At 37.5% G+C, this 22,136-nt stretch overlaps 2 protein-coding genes across 2 annotated transcripts in view; one reads left to right on the top strand and one right to left on the bottom strand.

The window, feature by feature from the left end:
• Nucleotides 1-1,220: 1,220 nt before the first annotated feature.
• Nucleotides 1,221-11,975, top strand: LOC144963699 (uncharacterized). The gene is made up of 3 exons (XM_078897654.1): nucleotides 1,221-1,388; nucleotides 7,202-8,608; nucleotides 11,683-11,975. The coding sequence occupies exons 2-3, from the start codon at nucleotides 7,203-7,205 to the stop codon at nucleotides 11,855-11,857; spliced, it is 1,581 nt and encodes a 526-aa protein (XP_078753780.1). The 5' UTR covers nucleotides 1,221-1,388; nucleotide 7,202; the 3' UTR covers nucleotides 11,858-11,975.
• Nucleotides 11,976-13,155: 1,180 nt separating this feature from the next.
• Nucleotides 13,156-22,136, bottom strand: part of LOC144965320 (aspartate aminotransferase, cytoplasmic-like) — a 35,198-nt gene continuing 26,217 nt past the window's right edge. Inside the window, exon 11 of the mRNA XM_078900547.1 lies at nucleotides 13,156-14,694. Within this exon, the coding sequence (XP_078756673.1) occupies nucleotides 13,877-14,694 (818 nt within the window). The 3' untranslated portion in view covers nucleotides 13,156-13,876. The remainder of the gene's footprint in view (nucleotides 14,695-22,136) is intronic.

The raw sequence follows: 22,136 nt of genomic DNA, 5'->3' as shown, positions 1-22,136 counted from the left end.
ATCGCGAAATCCAGACCCTAGAGTTATTTCAGTGGATAGGGCACATAATACACATTGATTACCCAGCTCGTCTGGGGTGTAATTTAATACCAATAAATAATATAATAAGATTGCTAGTGCAAAAAGAGGCGTCTATCAATCGACTTAGACTGTATGAAACGTAAATCAGGTTCCACAATTCAATCATTATCAACAACGTTTCCATGATATCTATAACAATCGCATCGTCATCATCATCATCATCATCATCATCATCATCATCATCATCATCATCATCATAATCATCTTGGTATTAAGACGAAGCATTTTGAAGCGCAATGAATGGTAAAACCATGGGGGAAAAGTCAAATAACTATTATGCATATAATTTATGTGAAAATATTGCTACTTGAAGCTTACAGGGATAAAAACAATAGGAAACGGAATGGAAGCGTCAATTTAATCAATGGAGACAGCTTTTGAATCACCGTTTTTTTTAGTTGACAACGGGGAAACCCGAAACGTCCACATTTTCTGTCTTCCGTGATTAAATTAAAGTTTACATCCGTTTCCTATAATTCGAACATTTATCTCAAAACGTGCTCAAAGCGCTTGTCAATGGGTCCCTAGCTAACAGCAACACTTAACATTGAGGACGAAACATGACGCCTAATAGGCGATAATGAAATTATTTCCTACAGAGACAACTCTATTAACGGCCTGGTGCTCATTTTACAACCGAGTGCAGTGAGAGAATGTGATTAAAGAGCCTTTTTCAATGACTCAACTATGCACAGCTCAGATTGACCTTCCAGGACCTTCCGATCCGAAGTTGAATATCAGGCCACAAGACCACATAGCCGTACATGTTTTGTTTTTTTGTTGCATATTTGTATGAACATTCAATTATAATTGCGTCAAAACATGCTTTGATTTAAGGGAGGATCCCTTGTATTCGTTTTTCAGAAGCCATTAACATTTAAACAAGTCAAGGTAAGGGCCAAACTTCTCTGTTCGGCCGTATTTACCTGCAGCAAAAGGTATTTGCATTAATTCCCAAACCAAGGCCATTCTCTCTCTCTCTCTCTCTCTCTCTCTCTCTCTCTCTCTCTCTCTCTCTCTCTCTCTCTCTCTCTCTCTGTGTGTGTGTGTGTGTGTGTGTGTGTGTGTGTGTGTGTTTGGCATCTTCTGCCTCCGCATCGCGCCGCCATTGAAATCAAAACGAAATCATAAAACACGAGCTGGGGTCCGTTTTCCACGTCCAGTATGATCTCGTTTCGATGCCCTAAATGTTTGCATGACTTTTGCAAATATCCGGGTCATTACTTATCTCTGGTTGTAACAACTTATGAGTTAAAGACCGTTAACACGATAAAGGATAGTGATCATTCTTGAACTGGTTGATTCAGGTAATTAATATTATCATTTTGTTTCTACTGTCAAAATTATCTTGACAATCTTTGTTATCACTATTTAATCATTATCATCAACGCTTCTATGATATCCATAACGATAGCATCGTCATCATCATCACCATCATCATCATCATCATCATCATCATCATCATCATCATCATCATCACCATCATCATCATTATCATTATCGTCGTCTTCGTCGACCTGTCATCCTCATCACTATCATTTTTATCATGACCAAATGCATATATCAATAACTTTCCTCTTCCTTCGCCATTTGTCATTGTCCTTTTAAACTTTACTTTTTCTCATCCAATTTAATAATCCAAATTGTGTTTATTAAACAACAACTTAAGAAGGTATATCTTAAGTTTTTCTCAGGTAATTTAAGTAAAATTAAGAAACATTTAACTATATAACGACTCAACACTGTACTATGTAGTAGACAGGTTTTTAAATCTTTTAAACTATTCATTGACATATTATAATGTTTGCATGTGATGTGAGACTGAACATAGACCGATATCCGTCCATTTGAGTGAATTAATAATAATAATAATAATAATAATAATAATAATAATAATAATAATAATAATAATAATGATGATGATGATGATGATGATGATGATGATGATGATGATGATGATGATGATGATAATCTATCCAATTTGTGTTTCAACGAAACGGGGCAACTGCTTACACTAGTCATTCCACACTGCCAAATAACAGGACATAAGTTTGAAAACTTTTGATATCGTGTTATGTTTTTTTTTTAACTTTTTACCGGAAGGGTTTATCAGTCAATAAAAGATTTTTAATTAAACTTGGCAAGTATAAATTAAGGTCTTGTTCTTTAGTTTCTGAAATCTGGTTCGCAAACAACAGCGTAATACTTTTTTTTCAGTGTTTTGTTGTTTTTACTTCACCCTATATAAACCAACTACTCTGGTTATTGTTGTTTTGTTTTGTTTTTTGTTGTGTTTGTGTGTTTGTTTGTTGTTGTTGTTGTTGTTTTGTTTTGTTTGTTTGTTTTTTTTTGGGTTTTTTTTTTTTTTTTTTTTTTTGGGGGGGGGGGGTTGTTTTTAGTGTTGGTTTTGTTTTTGGTGGGGTCTTTTTTTTGAGGGCGGGGGGGTGTTTGTTGTTGTTTTTTTTTTTTTTTTTTTTTTTTTTTTTTTTGGGGGGGGGGTATTTTTTTGTTTGTTTGTTTTTGTTTTATTTGTTTTGTTTTTTGGGTTTTTGTTTCTGATCATAGTTTAATTTCTCATTCAATATTATCGAAACCTTATTCCCGAGTCAACTGAGGTTACGTTCTCTATTCATTTAAAGTCTAACGTAACATCGTCAGTTTCCTTACTTAAATCAAACACAATCGCTTTGATCTCGTATACTACATACCGGTGTAAATCACTTTGATATTTAAACGTTAAATCTGTTGATCAACATAACAATGACGGTTCACCTTTATCTACAGATAAATACATTTAAAAAACTGGCCTGCCTATATGAACCCACTTAGAGTAATGTAGTAATATTATAAGGACAGAGGATGCAGTTTTGATAGTATAAAATATTTGCTTATGTTAATACAGAACGTGAGGATAGTCCACAGACTTATATTATCTACAAAGAATATCTTCTTTGTTTGCTTTCCAAAGTAAAAGTTCCTCTTTCTAATCAGGATACATTTAGTGGTGCAAAGGTTGTGGAAAAGCTATCAATTAAATTATTTTCATGTAGTGGCTGCGATCATGTGTACATGATGTATTATTATACCAAAAATAATAGGCGTTCGATGGGGGGGGGGGGGGGGGGTAACGAGGCTCTATTTTATAATGATAATAACATAAATAATAGAACGATAATGATAATGATGATAATAATAATAATAATAATAATAATAATAATAATAATAATAATAATAATAATAATAGTAATAATAATAATAATAATGATAATAATAATAATAATAATAATAATAATAATAATAATAATGATAATGATAATAATAATAATAATAATAATAATAATAATGATAATAATAATAACAATAATAATAATAATAATAATAATAATAATAATAAATAATAATAATAATAATAATAATAATAATAATAATAATAATAAAGTTCGTATTTTTAGTGAATCTGTCTGAAACAAATTAAATGGTGAAAATGATTTTGGTCGCACCATATATGAAGCAGGAAAAAGCTCTCAAGTTGTAACTGAGATGAGAAGATACAGGATGCATATACTTGGAGTAAGCGAAACCCACTGGATACAATCCGGACAGAAACGCCTCAAGTCTGGGGAGAAGATTTTATATTCAGGCAGAGGGGACGGGATTCATACACAGGGAGTAGGAATAAGTCTAAGCAAGTTTGCCCAGAAGTCACTGAGCGGATGGGAACAACACGGACAAAGGATAATCATGGCGTCCTGTACAACATGGAGTAAGAAGATCAACATGAACATTGTACAGATCTATGTCCCAACAAATGACGCAGCAGATGAGGACAAAGATACATTTTATAGTCTGCTACAAGTCATTGATAAGTTGCCAAGGAAAGACATCAACATTTTGATGGGAGATGCTAATGCTAAAGTGGGACAGGATAACGTAGGTTATGAAAGTATCATGGGACGTCATGGCATGGGGGAAATGAACGACAATGGTGAGAGATTTGCACATTTCTGTGCATTCAACAGTTTGGTGATTGGAGGATCAGTGTTCCCGCATAAGAGGATCCACAAAGCAACTTGGTTCTCACCAGATGTTGTGACAGGGAATCAGATTGATCATTTTTGTATCTCTCGAAGATTCAGACGTTCATTGGAAGGTGTGGCAGTACGGAGAGGGGCAGATGTTGGATCAGACCACCACCTGCTATTGGCAAAGCTTAAGCTCCGAATCAGAAAACATGGGGCCAGATCACATACAAGAAGAAAATTTGAGGTGAATGCACTAGATGGGGAAAAGAATGAGGAATTCAAACTACAATTGAGTAATAGATTCCAACGTCTTACTGAGCTCGAGGAGGACATAGATGTAGAGTCACATTGGGAAAAGATCAAGGAAGTCTACATAACAACTTGCCACGAGGTATTGGGTGTAAAGAAATCGGAACATAAAGAATTGAGAAGTCCAACCACCTTGGACCTTATTGAAAAGAGGAGAACAAGAAAGGAATAAGTGAATGCAAGCCGAACAAGAGCTTAAAGGCTGGATGCTCACGAGCAGTATCGAGCCATAGCTAAGGAAGTCAAAAGATCTGTGAAGAAAGACAAGGAAGCATTCATGAACAGACTTGCAGAGAAAGCAGAAGCAGCAGCGACAGGAGGACACATGAGGATCCTTTATCAAACTACCGAGACACTTGCTGGAAAATATGGGAAACCAGAGGTACCAGTCAAAGACAGAGATGGGAAAACAATTTTTGGAAAAGAGGCTCAATTTGAACGATGGAGGGAACATTTCAACTGAACAGACCACCACCAGACAACCAGCCGGAAATTTTGCCTGCAAGGAATGAGCTACCAATAAGCTGTGATCCACCATCGATAGCAGAGATTGGGGGTGCCATTAACAAGATAAAAAGGGGGAAAGCTGCTGGACCAGACCAGATTCCACCGGAGGCTCTAAAAGTTGATGCTGAAAGAAATGCTGAGGCCCTGCACCCACTATTTGAGAGAATCTGGAATGGCGGGATATTCCCAAAGGATTGGGAGGAAGGACATCTTATCAAGCTTCCAAAGAAAGGGGACCCCAGTAATTGTAATAATTATCGAGGAATCACCCTTCTCTCTATCCCAGGAAAGGTTTTTAACCGTATTATTCTATAGAGAATTAAGAATGCAACAGATGCTAAACTGCGGGACGAACAGGCGGCAGGTTTTCGGAAAAACCATTCAACCACCGACCAGATTGCCTCTCTGCGAGTCATAGTGGAACAATATATAGAATGGAACTCTCCTCTTATTGTCAACTATCTAGATTACGAGAAGGCTTTCGACAGTATTGACAGAGCAACATTGTGGAAAATTCTGGCACATTATGGACTCCCGGAAAAGATAGTAAACCTCATTAAAGAAATGTATGAAGGATCAAGTTGCAGGGTTATACATGAAGAACAGCTTACTGACAGCTTTGAAATTAAGACCGGTGTCAAGCAAGGATGCTTGCTCTCACCATTCCTGTTCATCCTTGACATCAATTGGCTTATTAAGGAAACCTCCAAAGGGCGAAGAAATGGGATACAGTGGACCCCCTGGACACAGTTGGATGATCTGGATTTTGCAGATGATCTGGCTCTTTTGTCCCACACCCTGGACCAGATGCAAGCAAAAACCACAATTATAAACAGTTTCTCGGAATCAATTGGCCTAAGAATTCACCCTGCAAAGTCAAAGGTCTTGAGGATAGGTAAGCGTCAAAGGGAGCAGATCAAAGTAAAAGATCAGGAACTCGAAGATATAGACACTTTCTCCTATCTCGGGAGTATAATTGACAAGGATGGAGGCACGGAAGCAGAGGTGAAAGCACGAATAGGAAAGGTACAGGCTGCATTCACATCTTTGAACAGAGTTTGGAGAACTAAAGATATCTCCCTTCGACTAAAGCTAAGACTTTTCAACTCAAATGTGAAGTCTGTCCTACTGTATGGATGTGAAACTTGGAATGCATCACATGCATGTATAAGGAGGGTACAGATTTTCGTAAACAGGTGCATGCGTAAGCTACTCAGAATAAAATGGATGGATAGAATAAAAAATGAAGAAGTATGGAAAGAACACAGCAGAAACCAGTGGGAGAGGAAATAGAAAGAAGACGATGGAGGTGGATTGGACACACGCTTAGAAAGAATGACTCCACTATAACAAAGAAAGTATTGGACTGGAACCCTCAGGACAGAAGATCAAGGGAAGGCCACGAGGAACATGGAGAAGAATTAAAGAAGCTGATTTACAGATAAGTGGTAAGACATAGAATGAGATTTTTAAAAAGTTAGCTCAGGATAGAGAAGGATGGAAACTGTTTGTCTGTGGCCTATACCCTGACACAGAGTTAAAAAGGCAATGATGATGATGATGATGTCTGAAACAAATTAAATGGTGAAAATGATTTTGGTCAGCCAAATACATCAGCTTCCTGCCTATTTCTCATTTCCCTTCGCTGATTTAGAGAAACCCAATCACCCATTAATTGTTTAAGGAAGAACCCATTAATTGTTTAAGGAAGAAGTCTTAACAAGGTATGGAAGGCTGAAATTACGATACTCCTTAAGCGCGGGGTCTGAACCAATTGGCTTGCATTTAAATCAAGTCTGCTGCTTCATATCAGATATTCTTTAATGAAGACATTATCTTCTTGAATTGTGCTGTCCTATGTCTAATGCCGTTAGAAGCATTATTTTCTATCTGCTCTATTATCGATATGCATAATAAAAAGTGTATTCTTAATGTATTTTGAAGCTCTTAATTTGATATCAGTATCTATACTATAGCTAATAAATGCATTTTTTAAAAATGTAGTATGTATATCTAGTTGCACGTAAATTTGATTTCTGAGCAATGAAGTTTATCGTCTTAAAAGGGTTACACCACTTATCTTACGAAAAAAAATACGGAATTTTCATCAAGAGAAATTACTACATAGATAGAAATCTTTGCTCAGTATATCATAAAATGAGTAGAATTAATGCTTTCAGTTTTGTATATTACTAATGTACCCATAGTTCAATTTGTTGTTATGAAATATAATTAAATTTACAAAATATTTATCATCTCTATATTATGTTCTCAATCTCCAGCATGAACTGCAGTGTACCAGAATACCACCAAAGGCCACATTGGCTCTGTCTCAGTCCCAATACAAAAACCCAACAGATGAAAAAGAATGAATACGTCAATACGTCCTCTTTTAATCATCACCCATCCCATGTAAAAAATGTTATCCCTCGACCAACGTGTAAAAATAATAATGAACGCTCCCCATTTCGTTATCAGTGCATAAATAAAGATGTTAGCGTGATAAATGATTATATCCGTAGCACGAATGGAAACATTACGGAGTCAAAAAATATGTTGTGCAACAGTTCAAACCCTTCTCATTTTCACTCTTTGAAAAAGGTATATGCACCGTTGTCATCGTCCTCGAGAACAAATGAAACGAACAAATGTAACAAAGATAAAAGTTTATATTTTGAGACAACTGTGAATTTCCGTGATAAGGAACAACGCCTTAATTTGTCAAAAATAGAATCTTTGTCGCCTGAATTTAAGAATACCAAGGTATCCTGTGAGGAACACAGTCGTGTGACAAATTGTAATGTGCTAGGCATATATAGAGAGGACATCGTTACATCATTGACATCAAACATCACCCCAAGGTCTAAAATCATTCAAGAAAACGAAATCACAATAAATACGGTGCCGATCAAAGGAATTTTGAAATCAAACAGCCAATCCAGTTATTCGTCTATCGAAAATGAAAATGGATCAGACGGTGATGCACCTATTTCAATTCAATCGTCACCGCTCGAGTCGAAATCAGCTAAATCTTCGTTTAAAAAGAAGGTTCATTTTGAGGACCATACCATTACCAACATTATCAAGCCGTTTGAGTCATATAGGGATGGCGTATTGAACGACCCTTCAGAATTATTGGCAACTAAAGAGATGATCATCCATTCTAACAGTAATAGCACAGATGAATCAGATAGACAAAGTCAGCACTCTTATGAATTGTATGCGAATTATTCAAATAAAGCATATTACAAAACTCTCAATGGTGTCATTCATGACAAATCTCGTGCTAATAAGATTTTTGCCAATTTCAAAATGGAAAAGTGCGATAGTCAGACATCACTCTCAGATTTTATTTACTTTGCCGAAGCTTTTCAAACCGATCATGAATCACGTAAATCACAAAACCATTTCCAATCCCAAAATGGTATTCAAACATATTCAAAATGTAAGAAAAATAACAGTGGGACTAATGAACACAACTTAGGAAAAGAATGTATTCTAAAAGATCAGGAACACAGAGCAGCATATTGCCTTCTCCCCTCTTCAAAATCTACCAACTTTTGTTTACTTGCAAATGAGGATAAAACGGGTCTTAACATGTTTGAGTTGATGAACGATAAAAGTGAAAGCGATGATAAAGATGTGTTGTCGGAATGTTCTAAACAAAACCAGCTGATAAACTATCCAAGGTGAGTAAATTTACCAGCTATATTGTTGATACACAGGCACATGCCAAACAAAATAACTATGGAACTACCAATCACAAATCATATCAGTAAACGAATCATTAGTGAAAATGTCCCTGTTGGGACATAAGGCTGCAACCATGCTCCTCCAGAGCACCCAGTACTGAGGCATTTTCCTCATAACATTCCTTCCTCTCTCCATGTTTCCTTTGGTCAGTGTTTCCTTTTCTTATGCCCTTGAGGGTTCCAATTTAGAGCCTGCCTGCTCACACTTGATGGCTCCTTTCTGAGGATATGTCCACTGTTGTGACCATTATGTGAATATTAAACAAAAAGAGTGGTGCATTGGTAAAATAAGAAATTTAATTCATGGATATTATTAGAGTCTGTGACAAAAGGGCATTTTCATATCATAACATTTCCCCACAAAACAACGTTACTTTCAACAGTTCCTCTTACTTTAACAACAAAAGTTTACCTAAAAGTTGAAAGACTGCCAACTGAAGTGATAGCGGGCAAAGCTTCAAAGAGTGCTTAAAAAGTGCTGATGCCGTGTCCACACATTTTTGTTTGTTGACATTTTAGAAGTTATTCCGTCTAATAACGGCTATAAGTTAGAGACCGTCAGGTGCTGGAAAATTCATTTAAAGTTAGAATTATAAATAATAGAAAAGTTTTGTTTTCCATACTAAACAAAGCAAGAAAGAAAAATACAAGAAAATAAAATTATCCCAAAATATCAGTCTACTTCGACTGGGGATCAGTCCTCAGACCTTCTGATTACACCACAGAAGCTCCCGATAGTTCGATACCCAGTTGAGGTAAACTGATTTTTAGGGGTGGTTTTTTTCTTTTTTCTTTCTTGCTTTGTCTGGCACCTTTCACACATACTTGTTTAGATCTTTATCTTACACCCGTGCCTGCTCCCTAATTTTCTTAATTTGCTGTTTTCCATACTTTAAGAAACTGTATTTATTTTTGCCAATAAAACATATAATCTTGGCCCGGGTCTCTTAGAATTTGACAATTAATTCAATTTTCAGCATCTAAACCACCGTTTAGAGATAACGGTCACATTTTGATGAAAGAAGATCCTCTGTTTTCAGAATAATGTTTCATTATTCAACCTAGAGAAATTATATAAACCAGATCCTCTCATTATTTTTAAAAATTGATGTCTTTTTGGACAGAAACCGACCTTTCGTAATCACATAATGTTATGCTCATGGGACGACCATTTTCTGTTAGATCTTTTATTATGGTTTTATTTCTGCATCAATCCGAAACTGAATTTGAAGTTACATATTTGGAATCAGTTGGAAAATTGACCACTGTCGTCGTGCCAGATATTCTTTAATCCCGTGGTCTGATGGTCGTCGGGGGGATAGGCGGGATGCAGATCTCACCACTTTCCGCCATTCTTCTCTTTTGTTGGCCTTCTCCATACTTCATCTTCATTCATGTACATTCCTTGATAATGTCCATCCAAACTTTTCTTTGTCTTCCTCTCCTTCTTCCTCCTTCATGGGTACCCTCCATCACCATTCTGCACAAACCTTCATGCCTCACATTTTGGTTTCCTTCTTCTAATTGTGGTGATGAGGGGTTCCTGTCGTCCTGCACGAAGTTGCTGCACTGCTTCCATTACGTCTTTAATGGTTCTGTGTTCTGTATACGGCACCCGCAAGAGTTGTCGATAACCTTTCATCTCAAAAGCAGAGATTCTGCGCTCTAATTCTGCAGTTAATGTCCATGCCTCGCAGCAGTATAGTAAAATTGAAAGTACCAGTGATTTGTACAGTTTAATTTTTATTTCGAAACTGATTGGACTTTTCCTTATTTTAGTAAGTCTCGTTAGTGTTGCTGTTGACATTCCTATTCTTGCCTTAATCTCAGTTGTGTAGGTACCACCCCTGGTAAGCAGAACACCCAAGAATTTAAATGTTGACACTTCCTCGATATTTTCATTATCGATTGAAATTCCTGCATGTCCATCATTTCAGCTTTTTACCAGTATCTGAGACTTTTCTGTACTTATTTCAATGCTGTATTGCATTGTTTTATGTGCAAGTGAGTCAGTTATATCTTGTAGTTCTTGTTCGCTTTCAGCGATGAGGTCCATGTCGTCAGCAAAACGCAAATAACACAATTTTCGTCCGCCAATTGATACAGAGTTTTGATGATTTTCGAGAGCTTCGCTCTTAATTTTCTCTAAGAACACGTTGAAGAGCATTGGGGAGAGTATGCAGCCTTGTCTGACGCCCACAAAAGGCTCGTTGTTGTTAGAACTGCACTTAACACAGTACTATAGGGTGCTTCGATTATTTGGATTTGACTCTCTTCGAAACCATAAAAGCGTAGTGTATTCCACAAACCGTCATGCCATACCTTGTCAAATGCTTTCCGGAAGTCTATGAAATTGTGAGATATATATGATTTATTCGTGCAACTTGGCGCAGCGGTACGGTCTTCAATTCGAACTTGGAGATACAGATAAATAATAATGTCTAGCGCAAGTTGCAACCTTGCACTGACTCTGACAAATGGACTATTCTAGTCTTCTATTTTAATAAGACTATAAAGATAAATGGAGGTGTATAAAAGGAATTTTATTTATTTTTGTTTTTGTCATTTTTCAATTTCGTGTTAAGAATTGAGGACAAAATTGAGGCGTATTGTTTAGGTTTTAAGCATTTTCATTTAAATAATATTAATAAATAATATTGTCATTCATTATCTATTTTCCCAGTTTTTAATTTTACACATCTTGTTAATACCTCTAAACCCCGACTGCTCGTTCTGTACAATATATCGTTCACTATATTCTAAGAGAATGATGCCTAGGTAACCTCTCTGGTATAAAAGAACGAAGTTGACGTCACTCGGGTCTTTTTATTATTTTTTGCTATCCGTGTTTATGAATAATTTTCCCTAAACGATATTGACCAGACTATAGACGTTCAAGGTTATACACATAGTTAATGTGTGTTGGTCCATATATAATCCGGATGGCACTGTTTTGAGTTTCTTAGCCAAACGCACAGCATCTATAAAAACCTATCTACTTTCGTCCTCAGATCAAAACACATTATTCCAAGTCCATCGCAAAATTCGGCTCATGATGAAAAGACGCAAAGGATTTTGGAATGGCTAGATGAGGTAAACGCAATGGGAAACCCCATTAGCAACAGTATGCCTCTTCTTGTGATACCAAGACCTACATTGAGGCGACAGTCCTTTGTCGGAGAGTAATATTTTAATAAGAATCTAGTTAAGTGTTACGAACCGTTTGACTGCGTGAAGATTGAACTTATCAAATACATGTCAAAAATAATGAAACTAATATATAATTCTCCTAAATTAAACAAGAGATGACCATATCTCAAGTTTCATGCCTTTGTTTGTTTATATACACACACACACACACACACACACACACACACACATATATATATATATATATATATATATATATATATATATATCATATCTTATTTTCAATAGCATCATTAGACATAAAATTTGTGTCATGATAGATCACAAATATCTGACTTGCATAAGGCGCCAATTCTATAAAACGGCCATAATTATACAAGTTCGAACAATAGAACCCAAGCACAGAATTGTGAATTCGGAGAAACTTCGACTTAAACTGTGCATGTTTTAATGCATTTTTATGCAGAATTGGTAGCTTGATCGGAAGAGTATTGGCTGGATATAAGTTACATCCCCTGTCCACTCAACGGTGATTTGATGTCTATGCCTGATAAAACATGATCTGTCAACGAGTTCCTTTGCGGCTTTTGCGGTCTTGAGGAATTACACTCTGCTTCTGAGAGACCTACAGGTCTTTGGTTCGATTCCGCTGTGGATTGCAAAGTTGAATCCTTCTTTACTCACATTCTCTCACCGTAATCAGGTGTAAAATGAGCACCCGATTGGTAACAACATTGCCTCTGTCAAAAATAATTGTATAATAATGCCTTACAAACGAAACGTACTGTATATTATTCAAAATCGTTGAGTTCGGACCCCTTGTAAAATGCATTGAGCACAATGGATATCGCTCGATGGAAAAGTTTACGGGATTTTTTTTCTTTACCCTGCGAGAGACAAGTGATTTGTCTTGGACAAAGCAAGCAGTTGTTTCACATGACAGAGGGACTGAGGACGCCGCCCACATTGCATTCCTTACGGATACGGTCGGTCAAGGAGACAGAGCATACAATTATAGTTGAACAGTCTTAAATAGAAGTTTCCTGGACTGCACACTAGTTTCGATCGGCGTTTGCTAATTGGATTGATCGTCATAATATTGAAGTTCAGAGTAGACCATCAAAAGATGCTGTATACTGAATAAACTAGTATACATTCCTGGTTCCATATATCTGACTGCTTTTGATAACTCCTTTTTTGAGCATGATTTAATTTTTTAAAGATTTTTTTCTAGTGGTCGAGCTATTATTACATTACACTTGTACCATCTGAAGTTAAAATATATTCCATTCTTTAGACTAAAATTTAAGTAATGAAACAAACGTCAAATTATAATTTACTCGAATATATTTATTTGAACCTCAATAAACGATACGAAACAAAATAATAGAAAATGAAAAAGATTAATACCTGACAATATGAATCCCGTGATCTATGCAAGCTCTAGTAGATACCAATTATTTTCCATTACCCATGTTTAATGAAAAAATAGTTTGTTTTCATGTTTTATCTCACAATCACGTAAAGGATAGCAGCACATCGGGTCTTACGTTAATGAAAATGATCATAATTTTTACCAGTACACGCAATGTTATTTAGACAGCTCACTACATCAGGAAGGTCTAAGGCTTAAGGGTCAGTTTGGGTCTTTTCTAAAAAAAAATGAATTACCTTTATTGAGCGGTTTTAATCAGTCTGTATCGACATTATAGGTTTAAAAAAAACAGGGCCAGGGCCAAGACAAAACCACGTAAGAAAAAAAATAGAAAGCATGTTGGAAAACAGCTATAGGGGGGGGGGGGGGATAGAAGACACAGTAAGTGCCTCCCTGTCCACTATGGGGGTCGGGAAACCCCACCCAGTAAGATAATAAAAAATATCGTTTTCCACCAAAATCTCAAAATCAATTTTTTGGAAGGATTTTCCGAATAATTAGACCCAAACCGACCTTGATTGAAAATGGCAAGTTGAATAATCCAGAATTAACTAAACTACAGTATTTAATATTGAAAGTCAATAACTATATTTGTGTTGCAAATCACAATGCATTATTTTCTATTTCTGAGACTGCTGGTGAGACATGTGACCATCAAACGTAACAGGAATCCCATCCTGGCACATACGAGAATCTAATATACCGAGTAGCCGTCCCTCAAATTTGACATTCACACTCTGGGCCTCATTCGTTGCAGTCTCTTCAGTGCCACCCAACAAAACATTTGGTCCTGTTTCCTTTGACACGGCCATCGTCTCAGCTAACGATTTAAAAGCCGCAGTAATCATTCCACCTTTGAATTCTACAGGAATTGTAAAATTTTCACTCCTTTTCATTGCATTTTTCAGTAATGCTTCCAATTTTTCAGGAGTCATCATGAGACCGTCAAAATATACCGGAGTTATCATACTACCCTGGAATCGAGCTGGAATTGTTTTCGGATCCATTCTCACATCACCTTCCTCCAGCTTCACTGTCTGCGCCCCCCTCGATGAAAAAGTCTTAACCGATGATCTGAGAGTACCGGCTTGAGTCTCAACACTGTATTTATCATCAGGGATGTGCATGTGCGAAATACTTGTAGATTTGACCTCTGTAACCGGTGCTTGTTCCGTTTGATCCCTTTTAGTTTCCAAGACGTCGTGATCCACGGAGGTTTTCAGTTCAGGTGTGGAAACCTCGGACATGCTTCCGGAGAGTTTGACTTTGACAAATTCCATTACGTCACTTTCATAGCCTACGGATCGCTTTTTATTTTCTATCACGTCACCGTCATCTTTAAGCATCACCCCTTCGATGGTCACGCTGGTGGAAATGACATTGAGGGCCTCTTCCAGTTTGCGTTTGGCAAGATCAACAAAGGAAATGACTTCACGTTCTAATGAATGGAGACGAAAATAAATAAATAATACAATTAATACAGGTGTAGTATAATATTGTAGTCTAGTTCTTTCCAGTTCTTTCACTAGCGCTGATTCTATACTCGTAAACTGCATTTAACATAAATTAATTTGTGGTCACGTGAGGTGAACAGGAATCAATGTACTCAAGACAAAATTACACCTCCTAAATACCGCGTCAGACGTCCAAGCGTAGTCAGTCTATCTGGATAGGAAGTGACCCCAATAGTTTTATCCCGCATGATCTACATAGTTTAGATGGGGATGCTTTTCCCCTTTTATTTGTACTACACTACCCATCGATTCTTAACACATACATTTTGAATAAATTAGGCTAAAATTTTCTTCATTCGAATTAGACAACGATTTGAGGAGGCCATAGGGAAGAGAAGTAGATATCAAGATCAAACGATTGATGTGCTTTGAGATCACCCATCCATTCCCATTCGGACATAGGCATTAGATACTATCAAGAGAAATACACTCAAATGTTTACAAAATATTATAAATATAAAAAAAATAACAAACTATAACTGCAAAACGGAGAAATGATTTATACAAGGGGGAAAATAACAAAACTTGAATGCTTCCCACCTTCAGCGATTCACATAGATCTGAGTCCAAGATAAAAATAAAATACCTCTGTATTATCACTAACAATACATATCGAATACATACATAATATAAATTTACATATAAACATAAACTATTGACATACTGTGATCCCCCTTTTTTAAAAGCCCTACGTGCAAAAGGGTATTCAGTCCATTTAAATGGCAAATGACACCGAAATAAATAAATGTGAAACTAAGTGGTCAGCAAGACAGTAACTGCAGTCAAAGCATAAAGCCTTTGTCCAATGATTGTGCAATACTTTGTCTGTGGTATACATGGTGTCAGCAAACTGCTTAATTTTCCTCCTCAAGGCAATAATTGCTGGTTTTGGGTTGTGGCACGTTTGGTTATTTCAACACCAACAATAAACAAAATTATATATTACTTAAAAAGTTAAACGATGATATATTATCTGAATTACATACAGATGAGTCAACAGCGGCTATGTGGTCTTGTGCTATGACACTCGCTTTCGGATCGGAAGGTCATGGGTTCGAGCCTCGATCGGCGCATAGTTAAGTACATGGACAAAGGCTCTTTATTACATTCTCTCACCGTATTCTGGTGTAATATGAGTACATGGCCGTTAACAGCGTTGTCTGTCGAAAAAAAATTGTAATTGCTGTCATGAGGCAGCGTGGCTCAGCGGTACGATCTTTGCTTCGTACCCGAAACGTGCCGAGTTCGAATACCCGCAGCGTTGTGTGGCATTGTGCAAGTAACCTAGCCTGCGCTGACGCCTGGGTTATTCGTGTCTTCCCTTGAGAACCTAAAGACAGTTTTCCCCTGTGGGATGAGTAAAGGTAACTCCATTTTATTTTGATTTATTTTATGTCTCGTTCTACATGTCACGTGTTCCTATTGGCCGGGACCCTACTTAGTAAATAGCTTTGAGATCATTTAGTGGACATTGCTCTACATAAAAGCTCAATTTAAAAAATAAATAACAAAGACTGATTTATGAAGCCAATGCACAAACTTATCCGTCCATACAGGATCTTCAACCAACTCTTGCATATCAATTGCCGACATGCTGGCTTACGCTTACCTTGTTCTGGCACTTAGATATAACAGATAATTTGTTATTCTCACAATTGAAATGAGATGACAGCATAAACACACAAAGAGAGAGAGAGAGAGAGAGAGAGAGAGAGAGAGAGAGAGAGAGAGAGAGAGAGAGAGAGAGAGAGAGAGAGAGAAATCCTAACAAGAAAAAAGGGTAGAACAGCAATTCTTAAAAATCAAATTACATAGACACCTAATTAATTATCTCTACCCCTGGTCCCCCGTGTGGTGTCCGGGTTCCATCTACAGAGAGGGTGGAAGAATAGCCCAACGACAAGCCAGTGTCGTAAAAGGCGGTGTGTGAATCCCCCTTTTGGAGTCACCTGGTCCTCCAGGTTGGGGGTTGTCGAAGGGTTAAAATCCCTTCCGTAAAACTCAATCTTTTACAGAAACACAGACGGCCAAATCAAATCCTTTTTTTAGCTTGGACGACTGACGAGTTCTGTAATTACAGAATTTATGAAGGACAACAGACTACAGATAAAGCCGAAAGGACTCGGTTGACCCGATGACGTCTTTCCCAAACAAGCATCTTCGAATTGCGTCGTGGAACGTTCGCACCATGTCTGAAGCAGGAAAAAGCTCTCAAGTTATGACAAAGATGAGAAGATACTGGCTGCATATAGTTGGAGTAAGTGTAATCCACTTGATACAATCCGGAAAGAACCACCTCAAGTCAGGGGAGAAGATTTTATATGCAGTGAGAGGGGAAGGGATTCATACACAGGGAGTAGGAATAATTCTAAGCAAGTTTGTCCAGAAGTCACTTAGAGGATGGGAACACGGGGAGAGGATCATCATGGCGTCGTTTACAACATGGAGTAAGAATATCAACATGAACACTCTACAGATCTATGCCCCAATAAATGGCGCAACAGATGAGGACAAAGATAAATTTATAGTCTGCTACAAGTCATTGATAAACTGCCAAGGAAGGACATCAAAATATTGATGGGAGGATACACAAGGCAACTTGACTCTCACCAGATGGTGTGACAGAACGATCATTTTTGTATCCCTCGAAGATTCAGACGTTCATTAGAGGCCACCACCTGATATTGGCAAAGCTTAAGCTCTGCTTCAGAAAGCATGAGACCACATCACACACATGAAGAAAATTCCAGGTGAATTCACTAGATGGGGAAACGAATGAGGAACTCGAACTGCAATTGAGTATTAGATTCCGACCTCTAGCTGATCTCGAGGAGGACATGAACGTAGAGTCACATTGGACAAAGATCAGGGAAGTCGACAAAACAGCTTGTCACGAGGTATTGGGTATAAAGAAATCGGAACATAAAAAATGGATAAGTCCAATCACCTTGGAGCTGATTGAAAAGAGAACAAGGAAGGAACAAGTGAATGCAAGTCCAACAAGGGCTTCAAGACAGGATGCACAAAAGCAATAACGAGCAACAGCTAAGGAAGTCAAAAGATCTGTGAAGGAAGACAAGGGAGCATTCATGAACAGACTTGCAGAGAAAGCAGAAGCAGGAGCGACAGGACACATGAGGATCCTTTATCAAACTACAAAGACACTTGCTAGAAAATATGGGAAACCAGAGGTACCAGTCAAAGATAAAGATGGGAAAACAATTTTTGGAAAAGAGGCTCAATCTAAGCGATGGAGAGAACATTTCAACTGCCTTCTGAACAGACCACCACCTGATAAACCGCCTGAAATTGTGTCTGCAATGAATGAGCTACCAATTAGTTGAGATCCACCATCGACAGCAGAGATTGCGGGTACCATTAACAAGATGAAAGGGGGGAGGGGGGATGCTGAACCAGACCAGATTCCACCGGAGGCTATAAATGTTGATGCTGAAAGAAATGCTGAGGCCCTTCCCCCACTGTTTAAGAGAATCTGGAATGATGACGGGATATTCCCAAAGAATTGGAAAGAAAGACATATTGTCAAGCTTCCAAAGAAAGGGGACCCCAGTAATTGTAATAATTATTGAGAAATTACTCTTCTGTCTATCCCAGGAAAGGTTTTCAACCGTATTATTCTAGAGAGAGTTAAGAATGCAACAGATGCTAAACTGCCATGCGGGACGAACAGGCCAGGCAGGTTTTCGGAAACACCGTTCAACCACCAACCAGATTGCCTCTCTGCGACTCATACTGGAACAGTCTATAGAATGGATCTCTCCTCTTATTGTCAACTTTCTGGATTACGAGGTTTTCGACAGTATTGATAGAGCAACATTGTGGAAAATTCTGGTACATTATGGAATCCCTGAGTTGGTAAACCTCATCAAGGAAATGTATGAAAGAACAAGTTGCAGGGTTGTATGAGTACATGAAGATCAGCTTACTGACAGCTTTGAAATTAAGACTGGTGTCAAGCAGTGATGCTTGCTCTCACCATTCCTGTTCATCCTTGCCATTGATTGGCTAATGAAGGAAACCTCCAAGGGGTGAAAAAAATGGCATACAGAGGACCCCCAGGACACAATTGGATGATCTGTATTTTGCAGATCTGGCTCTTCTGTCTCACGACCAGGATGAGATGCAAGCAAAAACCACAATAATAAACAGCCTCTCGGAATCCTTTGGTATGAGAATCCACCCTGCAAAGTCAAAGGTCTTAAGGATAGGTACGCGTCAAAAGGTTATATCAGCGCCAGTAAAAAGGAAGAAAATGGGACAGTAAAAAGTTCTAGAATTACAATTAAAGCACCCAAGAAAAAGTAAGACATAGGGGAGGCACGGAAGCAGAGGTGAAAGCACGGATAGGAAAGGCACAGGCTGCATTCACATCTTAGAACAGAGTTTAGAGAACTAAAGATATCTCCCTTCGACGACTAAAGCTAAGACTTTTCAACTTTAAAAAACGTGAAGTCAGTCCTGCTGTATGGATGTGAAACTTGGAATGCATCACAGTCATGACATATTGAGGATACAGATTTTCGTAAACAGGTACATGCGTAAGCTACTCAAAATAAAATGGATGGGCATGATTAAAAAACGAAGTATGGTAAAGAACACAACAGAAACCAGTGGGAGTGGAAATAGGAAGAAGACGATGGAGGCGGATTGGACACATCCTTAGAAAGAATGACTCCACTATGACAAAGAAAGTATTGGACTGAAACCCTCAGGGCAGAAGATCAAGGGGAAGGCCACGGGGAACACGGAGAAGGGTTAAAGAAGCTGATATATATATAGAGAAGTGATAAGACATGGAACGAGATTTTTAAAAAGTTACCTCAAGATAAGTGGGATGGCCTATACCCCGAGTCAGAGTGAAAAAGGCAATGATTATGATCTCCCTGGTAATGAATACCATCAGTTGTTGTGTCCACTACATTGTGAAATGCACTAGGCCTACAATGATGAAGGGTAATTGTTGTTTTTTTTTTTTTTTTTTTTTTTTTTTTTTTTAAAGGGTTTTACGGCGCTTGCAACACATTTAGGTTATATCAGCGCCAGTAAAAAGGAAGAAAATGGGATAATAAAAAGTTCTAGAATTATAATTCAAGCACCCAAGAAAAAGTAAGATATAGGGGAACTGGGAACAAATAGGGATCAGATGTAGCTTCCATGAGCATACCACAAATGTACTTAGTTTGAGATCACCTATAAGTCTGTTTGTTTTGTTTTTGTTTTTAAGGGTTTTACGGCGCTTGCAACACATTTAGGCTATATCAGTGCCAGTAAAAAGGAAGAAAATGGGATAGTAGAAAGTTCCAGAATTACACTTAAAGCACCAAAGAGAAAGGAAGACAAAGGGGAACTGGGAACAAATAGGGATCAGATGTAGATTCCAAGAGCATACCATCAATGTACTTAGTCTGGGATCACCTATAAGTCTCACCTAGACACAAGCACAAGATCCAACAAAGAGAAATACACTCAAATGCTTACATTTCATTATACATTAAAAATAACAAATATAATAATATATAACAGAGAGATGATTAACAAGGAAAAAAATATCATCTCTCAAAACAATAACTATGCATTTGACTGTTTCCCTCTCAGTAAGGCCAACATGCCGGGGCCATGACAAAACTAAGTAATCTCATTCCAAGACAAAGACAGAAAGCAAGTTGGAAAACAGATATAGGGGGATAGAAGACACAGTAAGTACCTCCCTGCCCACTATGGGAGACCTATAAGTCTCATCCGGACACAAGCACAAAATCCAACAAAGAGGAATACACTCAAATGCTTACATTATACATTCAAAATAACAAACATAATAATACATAACAGAGAGATGATTTACAAGGAGAAAAATATCATCTCCCAAAAATAATAACTATGCATTTGACTGTTTCCCTCCTAGCTATGACTCCGGCCAGGGCCAGGACAAAACCAAGTAATCTTATTCCAAGATAAAGACAGAAAGCATGTTGAAAAACAGTTATAAGGGGATCGAGGACACAGTATGTACCCCCCCCCCCCCTGCCCACTATGGGAGGTCAGGAACCCCACCCAGGGTGAAGGGTAATTCTTGAGGTTAATAAACTTATTCAAAAATAGTCACTTTGGTTTGAGAAACAGAACAATTCTGTATTAGGATTAAAGAGACGCGGCTGTAGGTAGAGCGCAGCAGCATTTTACCTTTGCTCCACACACCCGCATTCACGAATTTAAAATGACTCTAACAATGATTGTTTTGTTTGATTGATTTGGTTATTGTTTTGCTTTGTTTTGTTTTTGTGGGATTGTTTTGGGGAGGGGATATGTTTTTGTTGGATTTTTTTTTTTTTTTGTTGGTTTTTGTGTGTGTGTTACTTGATTATTATTGTGTTGTTTTTGGTTTCTGTTTTTTTTTAACGGCTTTATATCATTTACACCACTTACATGTCATTTGAGGGCCAGTTTTAAAAAAAGATAAGGAGTTAGATTCAGCTAAGTAAGACGAATTTAATTAGGATCTGCCAAGTTTTCAATGAAACAGAAATCAGACGTGCGTGGCAAATTCGGGGTAAGATAAAAATTTGACAAAGTGTGTATGAAATAGTGTCAGGCAAAGCAGAGAAAAAAATGCATGGAAAAAAAAACATCCCAAAAATCAGCGTGCCTCTTCAGTGAAACAGGCTTATTTTTATTATATATATCTTTTTTATTTTTTTTTTGGGGGGGGGGGGGGGGGGGTGGTTATTTTCTTGTATTTTTCTCTCTGCCTTGTCCGCACTGTTTTTTCAGATCGTTATCTTCGAAATCAGACGTAATCCTTTACCTACTCCAAAGACATGTGAATGACTTCATTACAAGTTGCATGATAATAAAAAAGTAAGTAAATAAATAAATACATAGATAAATAAAATGATTAAAACCAATAAACCTTTTATTGACAGAACAAAGCAGAGCAGTCCATTCAATGAACGGTGCCGTCCAATTAATGTGACGATGAGTCGATCAACTCCAAATTTATGATTCAGATGTTGAATAAAATTTGAACTCAATTTATATCTTAGTAGACAATACAGTTTTCAACTTCGTAAGAGACTCCAAGGAGATTTTTATTTGGGCATGAAGATGTATTTTCTGTATTTATTATCTGATTTAAGCACGTAAAATTGTTCAGATAAATTTAAAGAAATTGACTGGATTCAAAATAATGAGAGGAACCACAAACTGCAAGTACCTCCACCTCATTGTCATACTCGTTAACTGGAAGGTTGACAAAAAACCCATGTGCTAAAAATGATGACATCTGTTTTCAACGGGATTTGACGAAATAAATTTGATTTTTCGATAAATCATCACGATGTCTAATCAA

The sequence above is a fragment of the Berghia stephanieae genome, chromosome 2 (assembly GCF_034508935.2).
Source record: "Berghia stephanieae isolate SIO BIC M18660-M18661 chromosome 2, UCSD_Bste_1.3, whole genome shotgun sequence".
Taxonomy (NCBI): domain Eukaryota; kingdom Metazoa; phylum Mollusca; class Gastropoda; order Nudibranchia; family Aeolidiidae; genus Berghia; species Berghia stephanieae.
This window is presented reverse-complemented; position numbering and strand designations above follow the sequence as displayed.